This window comes from Leucoraja erinacea, chromosome 21, assembly GCF_028641065.1.
Source record: "Leucoraja erinacea ecotype New England chromosome 21, Leri_hhj_1, whole genome shotgun sequence".
In the NCBI taxonomy this organism is placed as follows: Eukaryota; Metazoa; Chordata; class Chondrichthyes; order Rajiformes; family Rajidae; genus Leucoraja; species Leucoraja erinaceus.
The window spans coordinates 32,093,636-32,112,728 of NC_073397.1; the positions used below are offsets into that span (position 1 = coordinate 32,093,636).

The window sequence follows — 19,093 nt, forward strand, 5'->3', positions numbered from 1 at the left end:
GTGAGTTAACATGTCCTGCATCAAAGCTGAAATCTTTCTCTTTCTGCTGTCTCATTGCCATGGGGTGATTTTTGTCCTGTTCTCTCCGACGAGTGCGATCGTTATGTTTTAGATCGAGCAGGTGCTTGTTAGCTGTTGAGGAGGTGTAGGATGGTGTCAGATGGTCTTTCTTGCTGCTGAATATCTTCCATTGTAAGACCATAAGACATGGGGGCAGAATTAGGCCATTCGGCCCATCGAGTCTGCTCCGCCATTGAATCATGGCCAATCTATTTTTCCCTCTCAACCCCATTCTCCAGCTTTTTTCCCCCGTGACCATTTTACAGTCTTACTAATCAAGAAATTGTCAATCTCTGCGTTAAAAATGACCCCTCGTCTTGGCCTCCACTGCATATGTAGCAATGAATTCTGCAGATTCACCACCTTCTGGCTAAAGAATTTCCTCCTCATCTTTTTTCTAAAATGGAGGATATGAGGTGGAGAAATGAGGTCAAACAGGGCAACGCAAAATTAAACCCGGGGTGTCTGGCGTTGTGAGGCAGCAGCTCTACCAAAATACTCACATAAGTTTGCTTGTGAGGGGGAGGGGAGATTTAATAGGAGTCTGAGGGGTAACTTTTTTTTGCACAAAGGCTGTGGTTGGTAGATGGACCGAGCTGCCAGAGGAGGTTGTAGATAAGGCAGGTACTATTGCAATGTTTAAGAAACATTAGGACAGGTTTAGAGGGATATGGACCAAACGCAGGCAGGTGTGGGACTAGTGTAGATGTGGCATGTTAGTGGGTGTGGGCAAGTTGGGCTGGAGGGCATGTTTCCACATTGGCTTCTTGCACATATATTTGAAGTGTGCTTTCTTTCCACATAAAAATAATATATATAGTATAGTAGACTGTGGGCTGAAGGGTCTGTTTCCACGCTGTATGACTATGCCTCTAACCTGTTCGATCTTCTGTTAGCATGGTATACTGATCAATTATTGTTTAGTTGCATTTAATTTACTAAAGGGAAATTAGTGTTCTCACCACTCGGAAGGCAGGACTTTGGACACTGACGGATATCGTTTCTCCTGTCTTTCTTTCTTCCTCTCAGTGGTACATCCCTCCATTGATCACCATAGTCACGGTGAACGGTAACTTGCCAGTGATTATCATCATGGCCATCGCTACTGGGGCCAGCCTTGCCGTTGCCTTCCTGTTGCCATGGTAAGTCTGTCCAGTCACTGTGACGTCACGCTCCAGATAGAACCTTTGATCCAAAGATTCTCTTGACAGAGAGAGAGAGAAACATTTGCTTATTGAATTGTTAGAGGCAGGTCGCGTGGCGGTATAGTTGCTGTCTCTCAGCGCCAGTGTCCCTGTGTTCGATCCTGACCAGGGGGTGCTGTCTGCACGGAGTTAGCACGTTCTCCTCGTGACCCTGGTGGGTTTTCCCCGGGATCCCTGGTTTCCTCCCACACTCCAAAAGACGTACAGATTTTATAGGCTAGTTGGCTCGGGAAAAAATTGTAACGTGTCCCTAGCGTGCGAGGGGATCGCTGGTCGGCGCGGACTCAGTTGGACGTCAGGCCTGTTTCCACTTTGTATCTCCAAACTAAACCACACTAAACTAGGTTAAAATAAAAATGAAATGCTGGATATCGAATTTCCATAATTGAGCAAACCTAACCATATCTAGTATCTCTTCTTTAAGACGTCACTATTTTGTACTCTTTTTGCCAGCCCCAGGTTACAGACCCTTCAAGATGACAGACTAAATGCCTTATTCTACATCTTACAACTGTACGCCCCAACTTTTTTTTTAGCCAGTTTTTTTGATTAAATGGCAATAATCAGCTTTCATTTAACATAGTTGCTTCAGATGAACAGGGGTATAAAAAAAAAAAACAATTAGAGATGGAGTCCAAAAATCTCGACTAAAGTCTGCATTGTAACCAGGTTTACAGATCATGCAGAATGGGCATAGGCCCTTCGGCCCATCGTGTCCACGCCGACCATCGACCATCCGTTCACACTAGTTCTATGTTATCCCGCTTTCTCATCCCACACTCCAGGGCCCATTTTATAGGGGTCAATCAACCTCTAAACCCGCCATCTGTGAGATGTGGGAGGAAACTGAAGCACCCGGAGGAAACCCACATGGGCTCTGGGAGAGCGGGCAAATTCCACACGGACAGCACCCGAGGTCAGGATCGAACCCTGGTCTCTGGCGCTGTGAGGTAGCAGCTCTACCCGCTGCACAATCTCGCTCTTTGCAGAGGAAAGTGTGGTTTAAGAACGAGCTTTCTTTGCTGCCTTTGAGAAAGGTCTTTTAAAACATTTGGACAGATATATGGTAGGTTTTGGGGAGCTGAGGGCCAAACACAGTCAAAATGGGACTAGTCTAATGTACCAACCTGGTTGGCATGGGCAAGAAGGGACGAATGGCCTGTTTCTGAGCTGTAAGTACTCCGATGAGTATCTAATTGCAGTTGTATTAATTTCATAAATTCTTAAGTGATAGGAGCAGAATTAGGCCTTTCAGCCCATCAAGTCTACTCCGCCATTCAGTCAAGGCTGATCTATCTCTTCCTCCTAACCCCATTTTCCTGCTTTCTCCCCATAACTCCTGACACCCGCACTAATCACAAATCTATCTATCTCTGCTTTAAAAATATCCATTGGTGTCATTTTTTCAATTGGTATATTACAATCCCCAATCTCGTTTTGCAACTCAGAGCTAAGCGTTAATTTTATTGTGGTTTTCTCCATTTGATTTGTCCGCCAACCCGCCTGATTGTTCTGAGTTCTATTTCCAGGTCAATGCTTCCAGATGTTGTGGATGATTTTCGAGCAAAGAATCCTCGCTGCTTAGACCTGGAGCCCTTGTTCTACTCCTTCTATGTATTCTTCACTAAATTCGCTGCCGGAACCTCCCTGGGCTTTTCAACCTTGTGTTTGCAGTATGTTTCCAATTTATGTTTTTATATAGAGTCATAGAGTGATACATTGTGGAAACGGGCCCATCTTGCCCACACCGGCCAACATGTCCCAGCTAACACTAGTCCCACCTGCCTGCGTTTGGTCCACATCCCTCCAAACCTGTCCTATGCATGTACCTGTCTAAGTCTTTCTTAAACGTTGGGATAGTCCCAACCTCAACTACCTCCTCTGGCAGCTTGTTCCATACACCCACCACCCTTTGTGTGAAAAAGTTACCGCTCAAGATTCCTATTAAATCTTAACCCCTTCACCTTGAACCTATGTCCTCTGCTCCTCGATTCCTCTACTCTGGGCATCTACCCGATCTATTCCTCTCATTATTTTATACACCACTATAAGATCACCCCTCATCCTCCTGCGCTCCAAGCAATAGAGACCCAGCCTAGTCAACCTCTCCCTGTAGCTCACACCTTCTAGTCCTGGCAACATCCTCGTGAATCTTCTCTGCACCCTTTTGTTCTCTCCAACCATCCAATTGCTTTTTTGTGTTACTGTTTTAGTTACATAACCGATTTTAGATTTCACATTTCTCGCAAAGGCGGAGATACTTGATTTAAGTTATGTACCTCATGCTTACAATACATGTATACCTTTAGCAATACAGTATGCTCTGTTAAAGTGGAGAAACAAGGATGCTGGTTTTCACAAGAGGACACACAAAGTGCTGGAGTAACTCAGCAGGTCAGGCAGCTCCTTTGGAGAACATGGATAGGAGATGTTTTGAGTCGGGGCCCTTCTTCAGACTGAGTTCGGCCCATGATGTCCATGCTCGACGTGAGGCCAAGTTTAGTTTTAGTTTAGCGACATAAAGTGGAAGCAGGCCGTTCGGCCCAACAAGTCTGCACCAACCAGGAATAGGTGACGTTTTGGGTTGGAACCCTTCTTCAGGCTGAAAGATAGAGCTGGGGAGGGTTCGGGGTTCGGGGGTGGGGGCAAAGTTGAGAGAAAAGGCCAGAACAACACAGGATCAGCAACAGATGATCTCGGGGAGGGTGGAGTCCATCATGGTCCATTGTTGGCTGGGGAAGATGTGCAAACGATGGGGACACAAGGAGGTGAACGGTGGGACTTTTAGCTAATGCCATCTAATCCAGTTTTAATCCAGCATTCTGGTAAAACCTCTTCTGCAGCCCCCACATCCACCCTGTAATGGGGCGACCAGAACTGCAAACGCCTCGGTCAAATTATTTTTTGTTAATGCGAGTGAGGAGGTGACTGCTGCTTCATTATGAGGCATATGTGGTGGGACATGAGTGCTTCAGGTGGTCATAGTTAGATGGCCACTGGATCGTACCATGCTGTACCTTGGTGGGATGTACAACGTGCTTCATCGTTCAACCCTTTAGTGCATTGAAGCATTTCATGAGTTGCCATATTGCCAACCACCCCAGAGTTCACAGGGGGTTACGTCATCTGTGTGTCTGTTCAGCTTTTCAGGTTACAGACCGGGAACCTGCGAACATATCCCAGCCGTGGCAACGACCCTGAAGGTGTTGGTGGCGCCCGTCCCAATAATGATGGTGCTGATCGGATTGACGATATTTTATTTTTATCCGATAAACGAGACACGGAGAAGAGAATTAAAGATGGAGCTTGAAGGAGTTGTGTAAGCGTGTGGGCTATTAATCTCTTTGTTTAGCTTGGCTTTTTTGGTAGAGACGGAATATTGGCCAAGTGAAGTTGACGCAAGTTCTGTGCACAGTGGTTTGATGGCTTCCTGGACATGGTAAACCTTAGCAGCAGCTTCATAAGGACAGAGGGAAGAATAGGCGGATACGTATTCGGGGCGGCACGGTTGCGCAGCGGTAGAGTTGCTGCCTCACGGCTTTGGGGATCTGAGTTCGATACTGACCTTGGCTGCTGGCTAGGTGGAGTTTGCACGTTCTCCCTGTGTCCGCATAGGTTTCCCACATGTCCCAAAGGCAGGGCGACACTCTGGTGCAGCGGTAGAGTTGCTGCCTCACAGCGCCAGAGCCCCGTGTTCGATCCTGACCACTGGTGCTGTCTGCACTGAATTTGTACGTTCTCCCCGTGACCTGCGTGGGTTTTCTCCGGGTGCTCCGGTTTCCTCCCACACTCCAAAGACATGCAGGTTTGCAGGTTAATTGGCTTTGGTAAAAGTGTTAGTGTGCGGGGATCGCTGGTCAGAGTTGATTTAGCTTAGTTTTAGTTTAGAGATACAGCGCGGAAACAGGCCCTTCGGCCCACCGAGTCCACACCGACCAACGTTTACCCGCACATTAACACTATCCTACACACACTAGGGAGAATGTTTACATTTTATACCACACCGTTAAATTAATCATCCATTCTGTTAATGCACAACAATTTTGATTTTGTAATAAACTGCCCCAATGGAGTGAGGAATTACCTTTTAAATATTGAATAGCTGTTACATTTTGATTAGTATGGGTGTCGGGGTTTATGAGGAGAAGGTAGGAGAATGGGGGTTAGGAGGGAGAGATAGATCAGCCATGATTGAATGGCGGAGTAGACTTGATGGGCCGAATGGCCTAATTCCACTAATGATTACAACACCATATTTTACTAAGACAGTTCTTGGGCCATAGCCCTTGTTGTAAGCAATTGTGTTGTGTTATAAAGATGGCAGTATTGATGATGACCATCTAACAAAGGAAGCTGAAGGAACTGAATAGATTAGAGGGAGAGAGAGAAGCTTTGTGTCGCTGTCCTAGATTGTGTGTACAGTTGCTCATCGCGTCACCCTTTCATCAACAATGCCTTTCTTTGACAGAAAAAGCTGGGAAGTGGAACTCGAAGAGAACACACTATGAAACCAAAAAATGCACCAAATCCTTTGTAAGATCTGTGACTCGTGTGGATTCTGGCTTCAGGTTGAAGATTGAGATGCCGAATTCTTGTAATACAGATGTGAGGACAAGTGGTCATCAAAGAGCCGTTCCTCCCGTAAAGAACCAAACCAGACTCGTCACCGAGCTGCCACAGAGAGACATGGAGACCGAACCAAGCCTTACCTCGTCACCCACCATGGCCAAAACAACATGACACCAAAATAAAGAACATTTGTTTTTGTTTAAAAATTTTTTTTTTTTTTTTTTTTAAATAAAACCTGTTTTTCTAGTATATGTCAAACCATGCGCTAACTCAGTCTTGGCTTGCAGGAAACGTTTAATAACAATTCCTCGTTCTGCAAGCAGAGCACAAAGCGCTGCAGGAACTCAGCAGGCTAGGCCAGGTCTGCGTCTGTGGAGGGAATAGGCAGACAGAAGGAACCTTCTTCAGACTTGAAGTGTCTTGACCTGAAACATCTGTCCATTCCCTCCAGAGATGCTGCCTGACCCTCCGACAATTTGTGTTTGCTCAAGATTCCAGCATCTGCAGTTCACTGTATCCACAGCACTTTGAATGGAGATGTGGGAGCTAAGGTCATCTCTCAAGCCTCTGACACTTTTTGCCTTCCATCTGCTACGTCTGGGAGCTATTGATAAGGGAGAGAGTAGAAAATGTACTGCCATTAAATGCTGCCGATATTTTTATTTCTCATTTAGAAAAGCAGAATTTAAATATACAACCTCGGTTAAACAGATGCGTGGGTGCAATAAATGAATTGAACCACAGGAGAAAACAAGAGAAAAGATCTAATTATAACTGAATTGTGCTTTTATAAATCCACAGTAAAGAGAGATATTCATCATTACGTGTGAATTTCTCCACTCATGTAAATGTAGGAAAATAATGTATTGTAATATTGCAGCTAACGTGAATACAAATATATCAAAAGCACTTAATGCAACAACTGCTGGCCCAAACATTGCTCAGCAATCTCTTTAATACTATTTGGATGAGGGGGGGGCGGGGGGTGGGGTGGGGAGAGCAATGGATGAAACGAAGGGTAAGGGATGTGAAATACTCTTTTTGCTCTGCTTTCTGCACTGATCTATCACCTGGTACTTTGGAGGCCAACAGTTATTCACTTTTTAAAAAGAAAATTAAGTTCAATTCAAAACCTCTCGGGGGGGGGGGAAAGTGTTTTTTTTGCACAATTACCTGAGAAATAGCCCGTAAACGCATTTCCATAAACTTTTGAATGTGCACGCGTGTAAAAGTTCTATTTTTCTAAAAAAAAAGCAATGAGTAATAGGGAAAGGAAGGATGAGAAATAGGAAAAATGAAGAATTAGAGGATGATTAAACTTTTTATTTATATTTTGGTCTTGTTACAATGTGTTTAGCATTTTCTGAAATTGAGTCAAGGACAGTTTATTGTCACATATACCAATTAAGGTGCAGTGAAATTTGAGTCAAGCTCGTGATTTGAAGGATGAGCTACACTGTGTTTCATTGTGTAATGGATGGGTGATTCTGAGAATATTCTGTTATATTGGACTTCTTCACAGAGCACTTCATGCTACTATTAGCTTTGTGGACAGGAAGCTAATTATAACCTCTTACTGCCAATTATTAATTTTAAAAGACAAAATGAATTGTATTCTGGACCAGTGCACAAATTAGGGCATCTTTCAATATTTCTCCTAAAGTTTCATTCATTTTATAACTGATTATCAGGTCTAAACAATGTTAATTTGTATTGTAAGTTGAAAGGGAGCTGGACAAGTCCAACACCAGAACCATGGATGGATGCCAATCTATGATAGACTTCAATACATAATCTTGCACTCGGTGTTTGAAAACACTCCGTGGGTCAGTCAGCATCTATGGAGGAGATGGACAGACATTTTGAAGGTCGCGACCCTTTTGCAGACTGGAAATATCCCGACCCAAAACGTCGCCTGTTCATTCCTTCCGCAGATGCTGACTGACCCATTGAGTTCCTCCAGCACTTTTCAGTCTGTCTGTGCAGTGGCCGGCGAATCTGAGAAGGAAACATTTGAAATCTCTGTGAAGAAACTTGTGGAAAAAAAACCTCAATGATGTGTGAAAAAACATTGTGACTTAGTGCAGGATGGTGGCCATTAAGGGCCATGAGTGATAGGAGCAGAGTTAGGCCATTTGGCCCATCGGGTCCACTCCGCCATTCAACCATGGCTGATCTATCTCCCTCCTAGCCCCATTCTCCTGCCTTCTCCCCATAACCCCTGACACCTGTTAATAGCCATTCCCAATAAGCAGTGTCAACACTGGATGGTTGAGAGGAAGGATAGCCCATGTAGGCCCTTTAAAAACTCATTGGCAGCAAGGTATCTCTGCTCTAAGCATGAAACATCCCAGTTTAGGACCACAGTGGGCCAGGACTTGCATTTTATTTCCACAGTTTATGATTACGCTGAATATCCTTTGGAAGTAACGAGAATTAATTGTAAATGCTTCTGAAAACTTTTTTTTGTCACAAAATCTGTCGGGTGTTTATATATTTTGTGTTTCTTTGTTACATGATGTAAATTTAATTATTGTTGTGAACAGAATTATATATTAAATTTATAACATTAAGTTGCCTTCTGATTATACCACACTTTGTTAATAGGAATCTGGACAGGCATCGGGTAAAGCAGCCTCTGTGGGTTTATACAGTAATTGTAATCTACACAAATACTCCGCTTAGTTTAGGGGTACAGTGCAGGAACAGGCCAGTGGCACGGTGGCGCAGCAGTAGAGTTGCTGCTTTACAGCGGCAGAGACCCCGAGTTTGATGCTGACTACGGCTGCTGTCTCTATTGAGTTTGTGTCTTCTCCCCGTGACCTGCGTGGGTTTCCTCCGCGAGCTGCGGTTTCCTCCCACGCTCCAAAGACGTACAGGATTGTAGGCTAATTGGAGTCGGTAAATTTGTAAATTGTGTCTAGTGTGTAGGGTAGTGTTAGTGTGCGGGGATCGCTGGTCAACGTGGACTCGATGGGCCGAAGGGCCTGTTCCCACGCTGTATCTCTAAACTAAACAAATACTCCACATTCAAATGTTCAAAAAGCAAAAAATAAAGACTGAGTGCTGGAGTAACTCAGCGGGTCAGGCAGCATCTTTCGTGAGCGTGGATAGGTGACATTTTAGACAATAGACAATAGGTGCAGGAATAGGCCATTCAGTCCTTCGGGCCATTCAATGTGATCATGGCTGATCATCCCCAATCAGTACCCCGTTCGTGCCTTCTCCCCATATCTCCTGACTCCACTATCTTTAAGAGCCTTATTTAGCTCTCACGAAAGTATCCAGAGAACCGGCTTCCACCGCCCTCTGAGGCAGAGAATTCCACAGACTCACAACTCTCTGTGTGAAAAAGTGTTTCCTCGTCTCCGTTCTAAATGGCTTACTCCTTATTCTTAAACCATGGCCCCTGGTTCTGGACTCCCCCAACATCCAGAACATTTTGGGTGGGGTAAATGCCCCAGCCAGAAACATCACAAATCCATGTTCTCCAGAGATGCTGCCTGACCCACTGAGTTACTCCAGCACTTTGTGTCTTTTATTTGTAAACCAGCATCTGCAGTTCCTTGTATCTCATTCAAAATGCAAAACGGGCTCTATGTTAAACCGAGACTACGATGAGCATTAGCATTGATTTCAAGGCCTTTTCCCCAGCTTGGACCATGCTGTCTGCATCAAATCACTAACTCGTCCATAAGCTAAAGCTGTCCGAGTTTTTGATGTCCATCATCTCACACTCTGCTTATCCACCATCTACAAAATCGCTACATTTGCCCTGTTTCTTAAAGAATCTACCTTGAGTTGAGTCCTCTGGAAAGGCACGGTGGTACAGCGGTAGCATTGCTACCTGCCTTACAGCGCCAGAGACCCAGGTTTGATCCTGCCCACTGGTGCCATCTGTATGGAATTTGTACGTTCTCGCCGTGACCATGTGCGTTTCCTCCCCGTGTTCTGGTTTCCTCACACACGCCAAAGACATACAGGCTTGTACGCTGATTTGCTTTTATAAATTGTATTTGTACTCTAGTGTGTGAGATTATGCTTGTGTATTGGGAGCTCCCTGTTTAGCACGGACTCGGTGGGTCGAAGGGCCTGTTTCCACCCTGTATCTGTAGTTTGAAGTAAGGCTGCTTTATAAGTTAGTAAATTGAGCTTTCAAATAGTTTACAGCTAGTCAGCCAATTTTAAGTTGTGGAATCACCAAAAATTTAAATTTATTCCGAATTTTGTTTTTTTGATGAATTTTAAATATCAATGTAAATGTTTAAAACATTGTAAAGCAATATTCAAATTTCAAACACATGTGCTGTGACAGCATTTTAGTTATTCGGTGAATTTACATAGTGCGGCAAGATAACAGAGCGTTTTCTATGAGATACACAATGAACTGCAGATGCTGGTTTACAAAACAAAAAAGACACAAAGTACTGGAGGAACTCAGCTGGCCAGGCAGCATCTCTGGAGGAAATGGATAAGGTGACATTTCGGGTTGTGAGGTAGGGTCCCGACTTGAAACGTTGAGATGCTCCCAACATGCTGAGTTACTCCGGCACTTAGTACTCGTTCTACAATAGTTTAGAAAATGAACATACTTTAGAACAGATGCCAATAGGCAGTAAAATAAACTTAGCAGTTGGAATCGTATCGTGGAAGGAAACTTTGGCAGATTCTTTGTTTTCGTTAATGCAAGAGTACGGGGCAATAAACAGTCTCACTGCCAAACTTTTCCCGACGGCTGATGTGGGAGAGAGACTTAACAACTCCAACACCATTTGAATTGATTTATTCGCTATTTACTGACTACATAAGAGATTAAAACCTGGCGCCGGCTTCTGCAATGTGCCGTAGTTGAGCTGGCACATGGGAGAGTGGTGGTAAAATGTAGAATGGGTTCAGTAACGGAGAGAAGCATTTGTACACTTATAATGCTACCAGTCACAATATACAATCAGTGACCCACACCATCCTGGCCACACATTTCACCCCTGCCAGCGGGAAGAAGGTACAGGAGCCAGCAAACTGTAACCCCCAGGTTCTTCCCGACAGCCATTTGGCTATAGGGGGGTTGCACGAAAGGTCACTGGGTCAGAGGGCTCGATGCACGGAGCCGCTAAATCCATCTGGAGGACATCCCTCACTTCCGGTATATGTTATTAATGCTAAAAACGCGTACTTTCCTACCTGTTAAAAACCGCCAAAATGTTGAATTTTTGCGCTGAAAAAAATTGTGGGAGTCGGGGTAAGTGTGAGAGACATGTACCCAACTTTAGAATTCCAAACGTGAAGTGAAATGAAGGTATAGAGAAGCGAGAACTGAAGGGACTACAGCAGCTAAAGTGCTTGGTAAACATTGAAAATATTGGGAATTATCGCGTTTGCTCACTGCATTTCAACAAGTAAGGCATTATTTGTGTTTTTTCTTGATTCCTTTGGTATCTAAAAAGTCTCAGAAGTGATAAATCTGGCTGTAAATTTTTCTTCAGATGCGTTTTCATTTTGTATGTAAAAACCCACTTGGGAACCATGGGCGATTTAAAAAAATTACAGCCAGATTTATCACTTCTGAAACTTTTTAGATGCCAAAGGAATCACCTTAGTTGATGAAATGCAGTGAAATGCAGTGAGCAAACGGCCAATGTTCGCTAAGCACTGGCTGTTGTTGTCCCTTCAGCTCTCGCTTCTATCTACCGTCATTTCTCCTCACTTTTGGAATTCTGAAGTAGGCTAAATGTCTCGCACGCTTATCCCGATTTCCATAATTATTTACAGCGCAAAAATGGACAATTTCGGCGGGTTTTAACGGGCCCGCTACGCTGGAAACAATGGTAAGTGCTTACCTGCAGTTCATCGCGTGTACTCCATTTGGAGTAGCGTAGCAACAGTACGGGTCATGGGTCGTGACCCGACTGCCGTGAAACCTCCCTATTAAACACTAAAACCTCAAATAAGTTCTGAACTACAGAGACTATTATTGTTATTATTGCACTATTATTGTTTGTTTTCTGTGGGTACGTATGTGTACACACACACACACACACGCACATGCATGCACATGCACACACACACACACACACACACACACACACAGAAACACACACACACACACACACACACACACACACAGAAACACACACACACACACACACACAGACACACACACACACACACAAACACACACACAGAGACACAGAAAACACACACACACATATTATACACACACACAGAAACACACACACACACACACACACACACACAGAACAACACACACACACACACATACATATACACACACACACACACACACACACACACACACACACACACACACACACACACACACACACACACACACACACACACACACACACACACACACACACACACACACAAACACACACACACACACACACACACACACACACACACACACACACACACACACACACACACACACACACACACACACACACACACACAAAAACACACACACACAGACAAACACACACACACACACACACACACACACACACACACACACACACACACACACACACACAGAAACACACACACACACAGACACACACACACACACACACACAAACACACACACACACAAACACACACACACACACACACACACACACACACACACACACACACACACACAAACAAACACACCCACCCAAACACCCACACACACAGACACACACACACACACAGAAACACACACACACACACACACACACACACACACACACACACACACACACACACACACACACACACACACACACACACACACACACACACACACACACACACACACACACACACACAGAAAACACACACACACACATATTATACACACACACACACACAGACAACACACACACACACACACACACACACACACACACACACACACACACACACACACACACACAGACACACACACACACACACACACACACACACACACACACACACACACACACACACACACACACACACACACACACACACACACACACACACACACAGACACACATATTACACACACACTAGACCAAGTGCAGACCCGTAGCGTCTGTCCCCCAACGTACCTGTAACCCCCACTGGAGGCGTGGTCCTCCAACTAGAGCCGTTCCTGAACATGTGATCTATATATAGTGTATTTGTGAGTATGTGTAGATGTACATACACTGAACTTCGTTTCTCTCCCGTTTGTTATATTATTTACAGGTACTATGTTTACACGTTCTGTTGTGCTGCTGCAAGTAAGAATGTCATTGTTCTATCTGGGCCACATGACAATAAAACTCTCTTGACTCTGGTTACTCCCAGTCCGTGTTAGCTCAGATTCTGTTCAACGTTGAGTCCTCTCAGATACAGGGTTCAGTCGCGGCAAGTGAAGCATTTCATGGTCATTCTGGGCCTGTACTATCACGGGAAACTCCGCACTGGCGATTACGTTAGAACACTACAACATCCACCAAGCTCTGAACTGCATAGACTATTATTGTTATTATGACACTGGTATTGTTTGTTTTTTACATACAAGCATGTGTATGCATTTACTTTTGGCTTATATATATTCCATTTCTGAGCAAATTACAGGCCCGCCACTGATTTCCCAGCAATTGGCCATAAGTTCATAAGTGTTAGGAGCAGAATTAGGCCATTCGGCCCATCAAGTCTACTCTGTCATTCAATCATGGCTGATCTATCTCTCCCTCCTAACCCCATTCTCCAGCCTTCTCCCCATAACCCCTGACACCCGTACTAATCAAGAATCTATCTATCTCTCCTTAAGAATATCAATTGACTTGACCTCCACAGCCGTCTGTGGCAAAGAATTCCACAGATTCGCCACCCTCTGAGCAAAGAAAGTCCTCCTCACCGTGCATGTTTCCAACACAATTTTTGTGTTCATCACATAATATATGTTCAGGATCGCTACGTTGCAATTTGTCACCGACCCATGGCGTGTAGAGATGCTGTCAGCCCATGGCAGAGGCAGGAGAGACAAGGTTAGGTTTGTAGAGAGTGATTCACGATAATATTTTGAAAGATAAACATCGCCTGAGGATCTGGAAATATTGAATATTACATACCTGGGTTGGTACAGCAGGTTATTACAGGTTCTAAATAACCTCCTGTGGCTTATTAGTATGTTTTGTTTTGTTTCTCTTGCTGATCGCACAGTGGCGCAGCTGGTAGAGCACACAGCACGTGAGACACAGGTTCAATCCTGACGTCGGGTGCTGTCATAGAAACATAGAAACATAGAAAATAGGTGCAGGAGTAGGCCATTCGGCCCTTCGAGCCTGCACCGTCATTCAATATGATCATGGCTGATCATCCGACTCAGTATCCCATCCCTGCCTTCTCTCCATAACCCCCTGATCCCTTTAGCCACAAGGGCCACATCTAACTCCCTCTTAAATATAGCCAATGAACTGGCCTAAACTACCTCAACTGGCCTCAACTGTCCATGTGGAGGCTGCACGTTCTGTCTGTGACCGCGTGGGGATTTACTCCGGGTGCTCCGGTTTCCTCTCACAGCCCGATGACGTCCAAGTTTGTAGGTTCATTGGCCTCTCTAAATTGCCCCTCGTAAGCAGGGAGTGGATGTGAGAGTGGGATAACAGAACTAGTGTAAACGGGTAGACAAAAATGCTGGAGGAACTCAGCGGGTGAGGCAGCATCTATGGAGAGAAGGAATAGGTGATGTTTTTCGGGTCGAGACCCTTCTTCAGACAGTAAGCGGGTGATCGATGGTCGGCGTGGTCTGAAGGACTGTTTTCCAAGGTGCATCTTTCAATCAATCACGCCATATCTCACGTGAAAACAAAAGAGACAAATTCCTGGAGTAACTCAGTGGGTCAGGCAGCATCTCTGGAGAACATGCATAGGTGATGTTACAGGTTGGGGCCCTTTCTCTGGAGATGTTGCCCGGTCCACTGCATTACTCCAGCACTTTTTGCATATGTTTTGGTAAACCAGCGTCTGCAGTTCCTTGCATCCCCAGTATCTTGCACCATCTATTTTCCGTTTACTATTTACCTCCTGTTATTTTGTAAGCAAGCACTAGGTGGCAGCAGATCACTGGTAGAATATCTTCATTTATAACCATATAACCATATAACAATTACAGCACGGAAACAGGCCATCTCAGCCCTACAAGTCCGTGCCGAACAATTTTTTTCCCCTTAGCCCCACCTGCCTGCACTCATACCATAACCCTCCATTCCCTTCTCATCCATATGCCTATCCAATTTATTTTTAAATGATACCAATGAACCTGCCTCCACCACTTCCACTGGGAGCTCATTCCACACCGCTACCACTCTCTGCATAAAGAAGTTCCCCCTCATATTACCCCTAAACTTCTGTCCCTTAATTCTGAAGTCGTGTCCTCTTTATTTCAGGAACCATCTGACATCACACGTGGAAAAACTATTTGCAAACATTTAATATTTACCCATTCAAAATGATCACAAAAATGCATTGTTTAATTTTCAAACGCGCCATTAATGTTATATTTTAATTTCCATTCTGATCTCATCCTGGGGTACAGGACACCACAACCACCAACTTAAACACCACAAACACCAACAAATCTAATGGCTACGAACCTGTCCTTTGTTTGAATTATGTACTTTGGGTTTTTGTTTTGCATGAATATTGTATTTTTTTAATTTACTGAACTTTCTTTTGTTCATTGTGTTATCTGTGAGTACTGTGTTTACAAGCCCGTTGTGCTGCTGCAAGTAAGAATTTCATTGTGCTGTTTTCAGTACATATGACAATTAACTGTGTTGGAAGGAACTTCAGATACTGGTTTATACCACAAGACCATGAGATCATAAGGGATAGGAGCAGAATTAGGCCATTCAGCCCATCAAGTCTACTCCGCCATCCAATCATGGCTGATCCATCTCTCCCTCCTAACCCCATTCTCCTGCCTTCTCCCCATAACCTCTGACACCCCTGATACTGAAGATAGACACACAATGCTGGAGTAACTCAGCTGGACAGGCAGCATCTCTGTCCTCCAGTTCCTGTGGAAGGCACCCCCCCCTCCCCATGCTCTTTGTAAAACAACTTGACAAGCTCATCTCCTTTTAACTTTACCCCTCTCACCTTAGAGTGATACCTTCTGATCCTTGACATTTCCACCCTGGCTCTTGAGGGATGGCACGGTGGCGCAACAGTAGAGTTGCTGCCTTACAGCACCAGAGACCCGGGTTCGATCCTGACTACGGCTGCTGTCTGTACGGATACGGGAGTGAAGATCGTCCCGTCAACGGAGTGCTCGAGGCTCCCCGACCGCGGGACGGCTAAGGGAAGAGAATGAACTTTTTTCCTTTCACCTTCCATCGCAGTGAGGAATGTGGAGGAGTCACTGTGGTGGATGTGTATGGTAAAATGTGTTTTGTGTGTTTCTGTTGCTTTTTATGTGTATGACTGACTTGGCAAATGAAATTCCTCATATGTTGCAAAAGATACTTGGCTAATAAATTATGATTGTGATTGTGTGATATATTCTGTCTCTGCATCTTCCCCTTTCCTCTCTGCCTACCTATTGTGCATGAATTTGACTGGATCATAATATCTGATTGGAAAGCAAAGCAACGGTTACGGTGGCACAGCGGTAGAGTTGCTGCCTTACAACAAATGCAGCGCTGGAGACTCGGGTTCGATCCCGACTACGGGTGCTGTCTGTACGGAGTTTGTACGTTCTCATTTGTACGTTTAATTGACCTGCGTGGGTTTTCTCCGAGATCTTCCGTTTCCTCCCACACTCCAAAGACATACAGGTTTGCAGGCAAATTGGCTTGGTAAATGTAAAAATTGTCCCTAGCGTTAATGTGCGGGGATCGCTGGTCGGCGCGGACCCGGTGGCCGAAGGGCCTGCTTCAGCGCTGTATCTCCAAACTAAACTAAACTTTTCATTGTACCTCGGTAAGTGTGACAATAATAACTTTAAACATATATTTTTTTCAAAAGCTTTCATAAATATAGTCTGCACTTTTCCCAGTAATTCGCATATTTCATTTTGAGCAGGGATAGTCCAATGGATTATTTCACATCTAGAATCACATTTTCTCAGCAGGATTTAATCACGGGTTTACAAAGCACACACAACTCATCTCATCGCATCAACGTACCCAGCTATACCAGCATGTCAAAGCCACCAAACACTGTCAATTGGCATAGAACAGCGACATGGCAGAAAGAGTCCACTACTTTAGATTAGAGATACAGCACGGAAATAGGCCCTTCAGCCCACCGAGTCCGTCCCGACCAGCGATTCGCGCACACTAACACTATCCTACGCACACTGGGGAATATTTACAATTTTACCAAGTCAATTAACCTACAAACCTGTACGTCTTTGGAGTGTGAAAGGAGACTGAAGATCTCGGAGAAAACCCACGCAGGTCACGGGGAGAACGTACAAACTCCGCACAGACAGCACCGGCTGTCAGGATCTCTGGCACTGTGAGGCAGTAGCTCTACCCGGTCCTGTCTACCAGTGTAAAGGGCCTGTCCCACTTGGGCGTCATTTACGCAACAGGCCGGTAGTGACTGACGAGCGACTGTCGCGAAAATCGCCCAGCAGTACGACAGTCGCGCGCCAAGTGGTCTTGAGGGCCTTGCTTCTTTTGGGAGCCATTTGTGATGTAATTCGTACTTAGTCCGAGCTCCGTGGCAAGGATTTTCCCAGTGAAAATTTTTCGAAACTACACGTGCTTTATACCCGGGTGGTCACGTGGTGCGGCGCTCAGATGATGCGCAAATGGCGCGCCTACGGTGTAAGGGCGGCGCATGGTTACGGACGTTGACGCACGGTGATGCATAATAAATTAGCATAGGCAATGTTCGTGCTTCCCGTGCGTAACCATGCGTCACCACGCGCTACATGCATTTCATCAGCACGTCAGCGTGCGCAAAGGATACTTCACGCAGGTGAATCGCGAGGATTTTGAGCATCACAAAATCCTGGGGCGCCACGCGTCGCTGCATACGCCACCAAGCCTCACCACGCGCCATGCGCGCGTCATGACACCCCAACCAATTTTCAGGATGTTGCGTAAATAACGCGCAAATGACTCCCAAGTGGGACAGGCCCTTTACCCTCTATCGCCAACCCCCTTCCCATTCTCGGAACCTGGCAAATTTTTCTTCATCGCGTATTCATCTAATACTTTGTTGACTTTAATAACCAAAGGAAAAATGACTTTTAACAAAGCTGAGCAGAGTTCTTTTGCTCATTATATTTGTTCATCAGCTTGTTCACAGTTTGTAAAATGAATAATGGCTTATAGATGGCCTCAGGTGCAGCCCTTGCACATTAAAAAGTCCATCGCAATTTTAAGAGCCTCATCAAAAGGCTACAAATGAGTGCAATTATCGGAAATCTGCCATGGTGATTAATTCATTGTGAGGATGAGGACAATTTTGTTGAGCCACAATGGTCTTCACACCGTTGTAAAGGATCGACAAACTTGAGTTGTTCTGGATGCAATTTATACTTGGAATTTGTGAGTCTAACGTTGGTTTGAACTGCCGTGCTTTGTACTGCCTTCCCCCTTTTCCAGCTTCCTTCTCTTTCTTCTTCCCACTCCTCCCTCCCTCCCCCCCCCTTCCTCCCCCTCCCTTCCCCCTCCCCCCCCCCCCTCCTCCTCCCCCCCCCCCCCCTTGCTGCTGTTCAGAATTGGTAAGCATTAATAACCTTGGCCATCCTACCAGTTCCACTGTTCCCATCCTTGTGTCCCTCTTGTTCTCACACCTTCCCCAGCCAACAATGGACCATTGTGGGCTCCACCCTTCCTGAGATCATCTGTTGCCAGCCCTGATTTGTGTTGGCCTTTTCTCACCTCAAATCTCCCCCCCCCCATTACTTTCACTCTGAAGAAAGGTTCCAACCCGAAATATCACCTAGTCTTTTTCTCCAGAGGTGCTGCCTGACCCGCTGAGTCAATCCAGCATTTTGTGTCTATCTTAAATAACACCACACATGGACAATTATTGCATGCATCAAATAGTCAAAGGCATGTATTAAGAACATTTCGTTCACTTTGGAATTAAAAACAATATCTTGACCCTTTAAGTTTAACAGGCAATATTTCAACCTGGAACTTCTACAAAATGCTGATATTTTCTCTCTGATTTTTTGAAAAGTGATGTCATTACAATTTCAATTTCAAAAAGAGCTCAAGAATGCTATGTGATGAATGTTTTCTGTACGT

At 44.9% G+C, this 19,093-nt stretch overlaps 1 protein-coding gene across 1 annotated transcript in view; it reads left to right on the top strand.

The window, feature by feature from the left end:
• The window catches only part of LOC129707486 (sodium-dependent lysophosphatidylcholine symporter 1-like), a 33,809-nt gene extending 27,013 nt beyond the window's left edge, over positions 1-6,796 (top strand). Inside the window, exons 11-14 of the mRNA XM_055652543.1 lie at positions 1,090-1,202; positions 2,795-2,938; positions 4,408-4,584; positions 5,734-6,796. Coding sequence (XP_055508518.1) covers positions 1,090-1,202; positions 2,795-2,938; positions 4,408-4,584; positions 5,734-5,773 — 474 coding nt within the window. The 3' untranslated portion in view covers positions 5,774-6,796. The remainder of the gene's footprint in view (positions 1-1,089; positions 1,203-2,794; positions 2,939-4,407; positions 4,585-5,733) is intronic.
• The last annotated feature ends 12,297 nt before the right edge of the window (positions 6,797-19,093 follow it).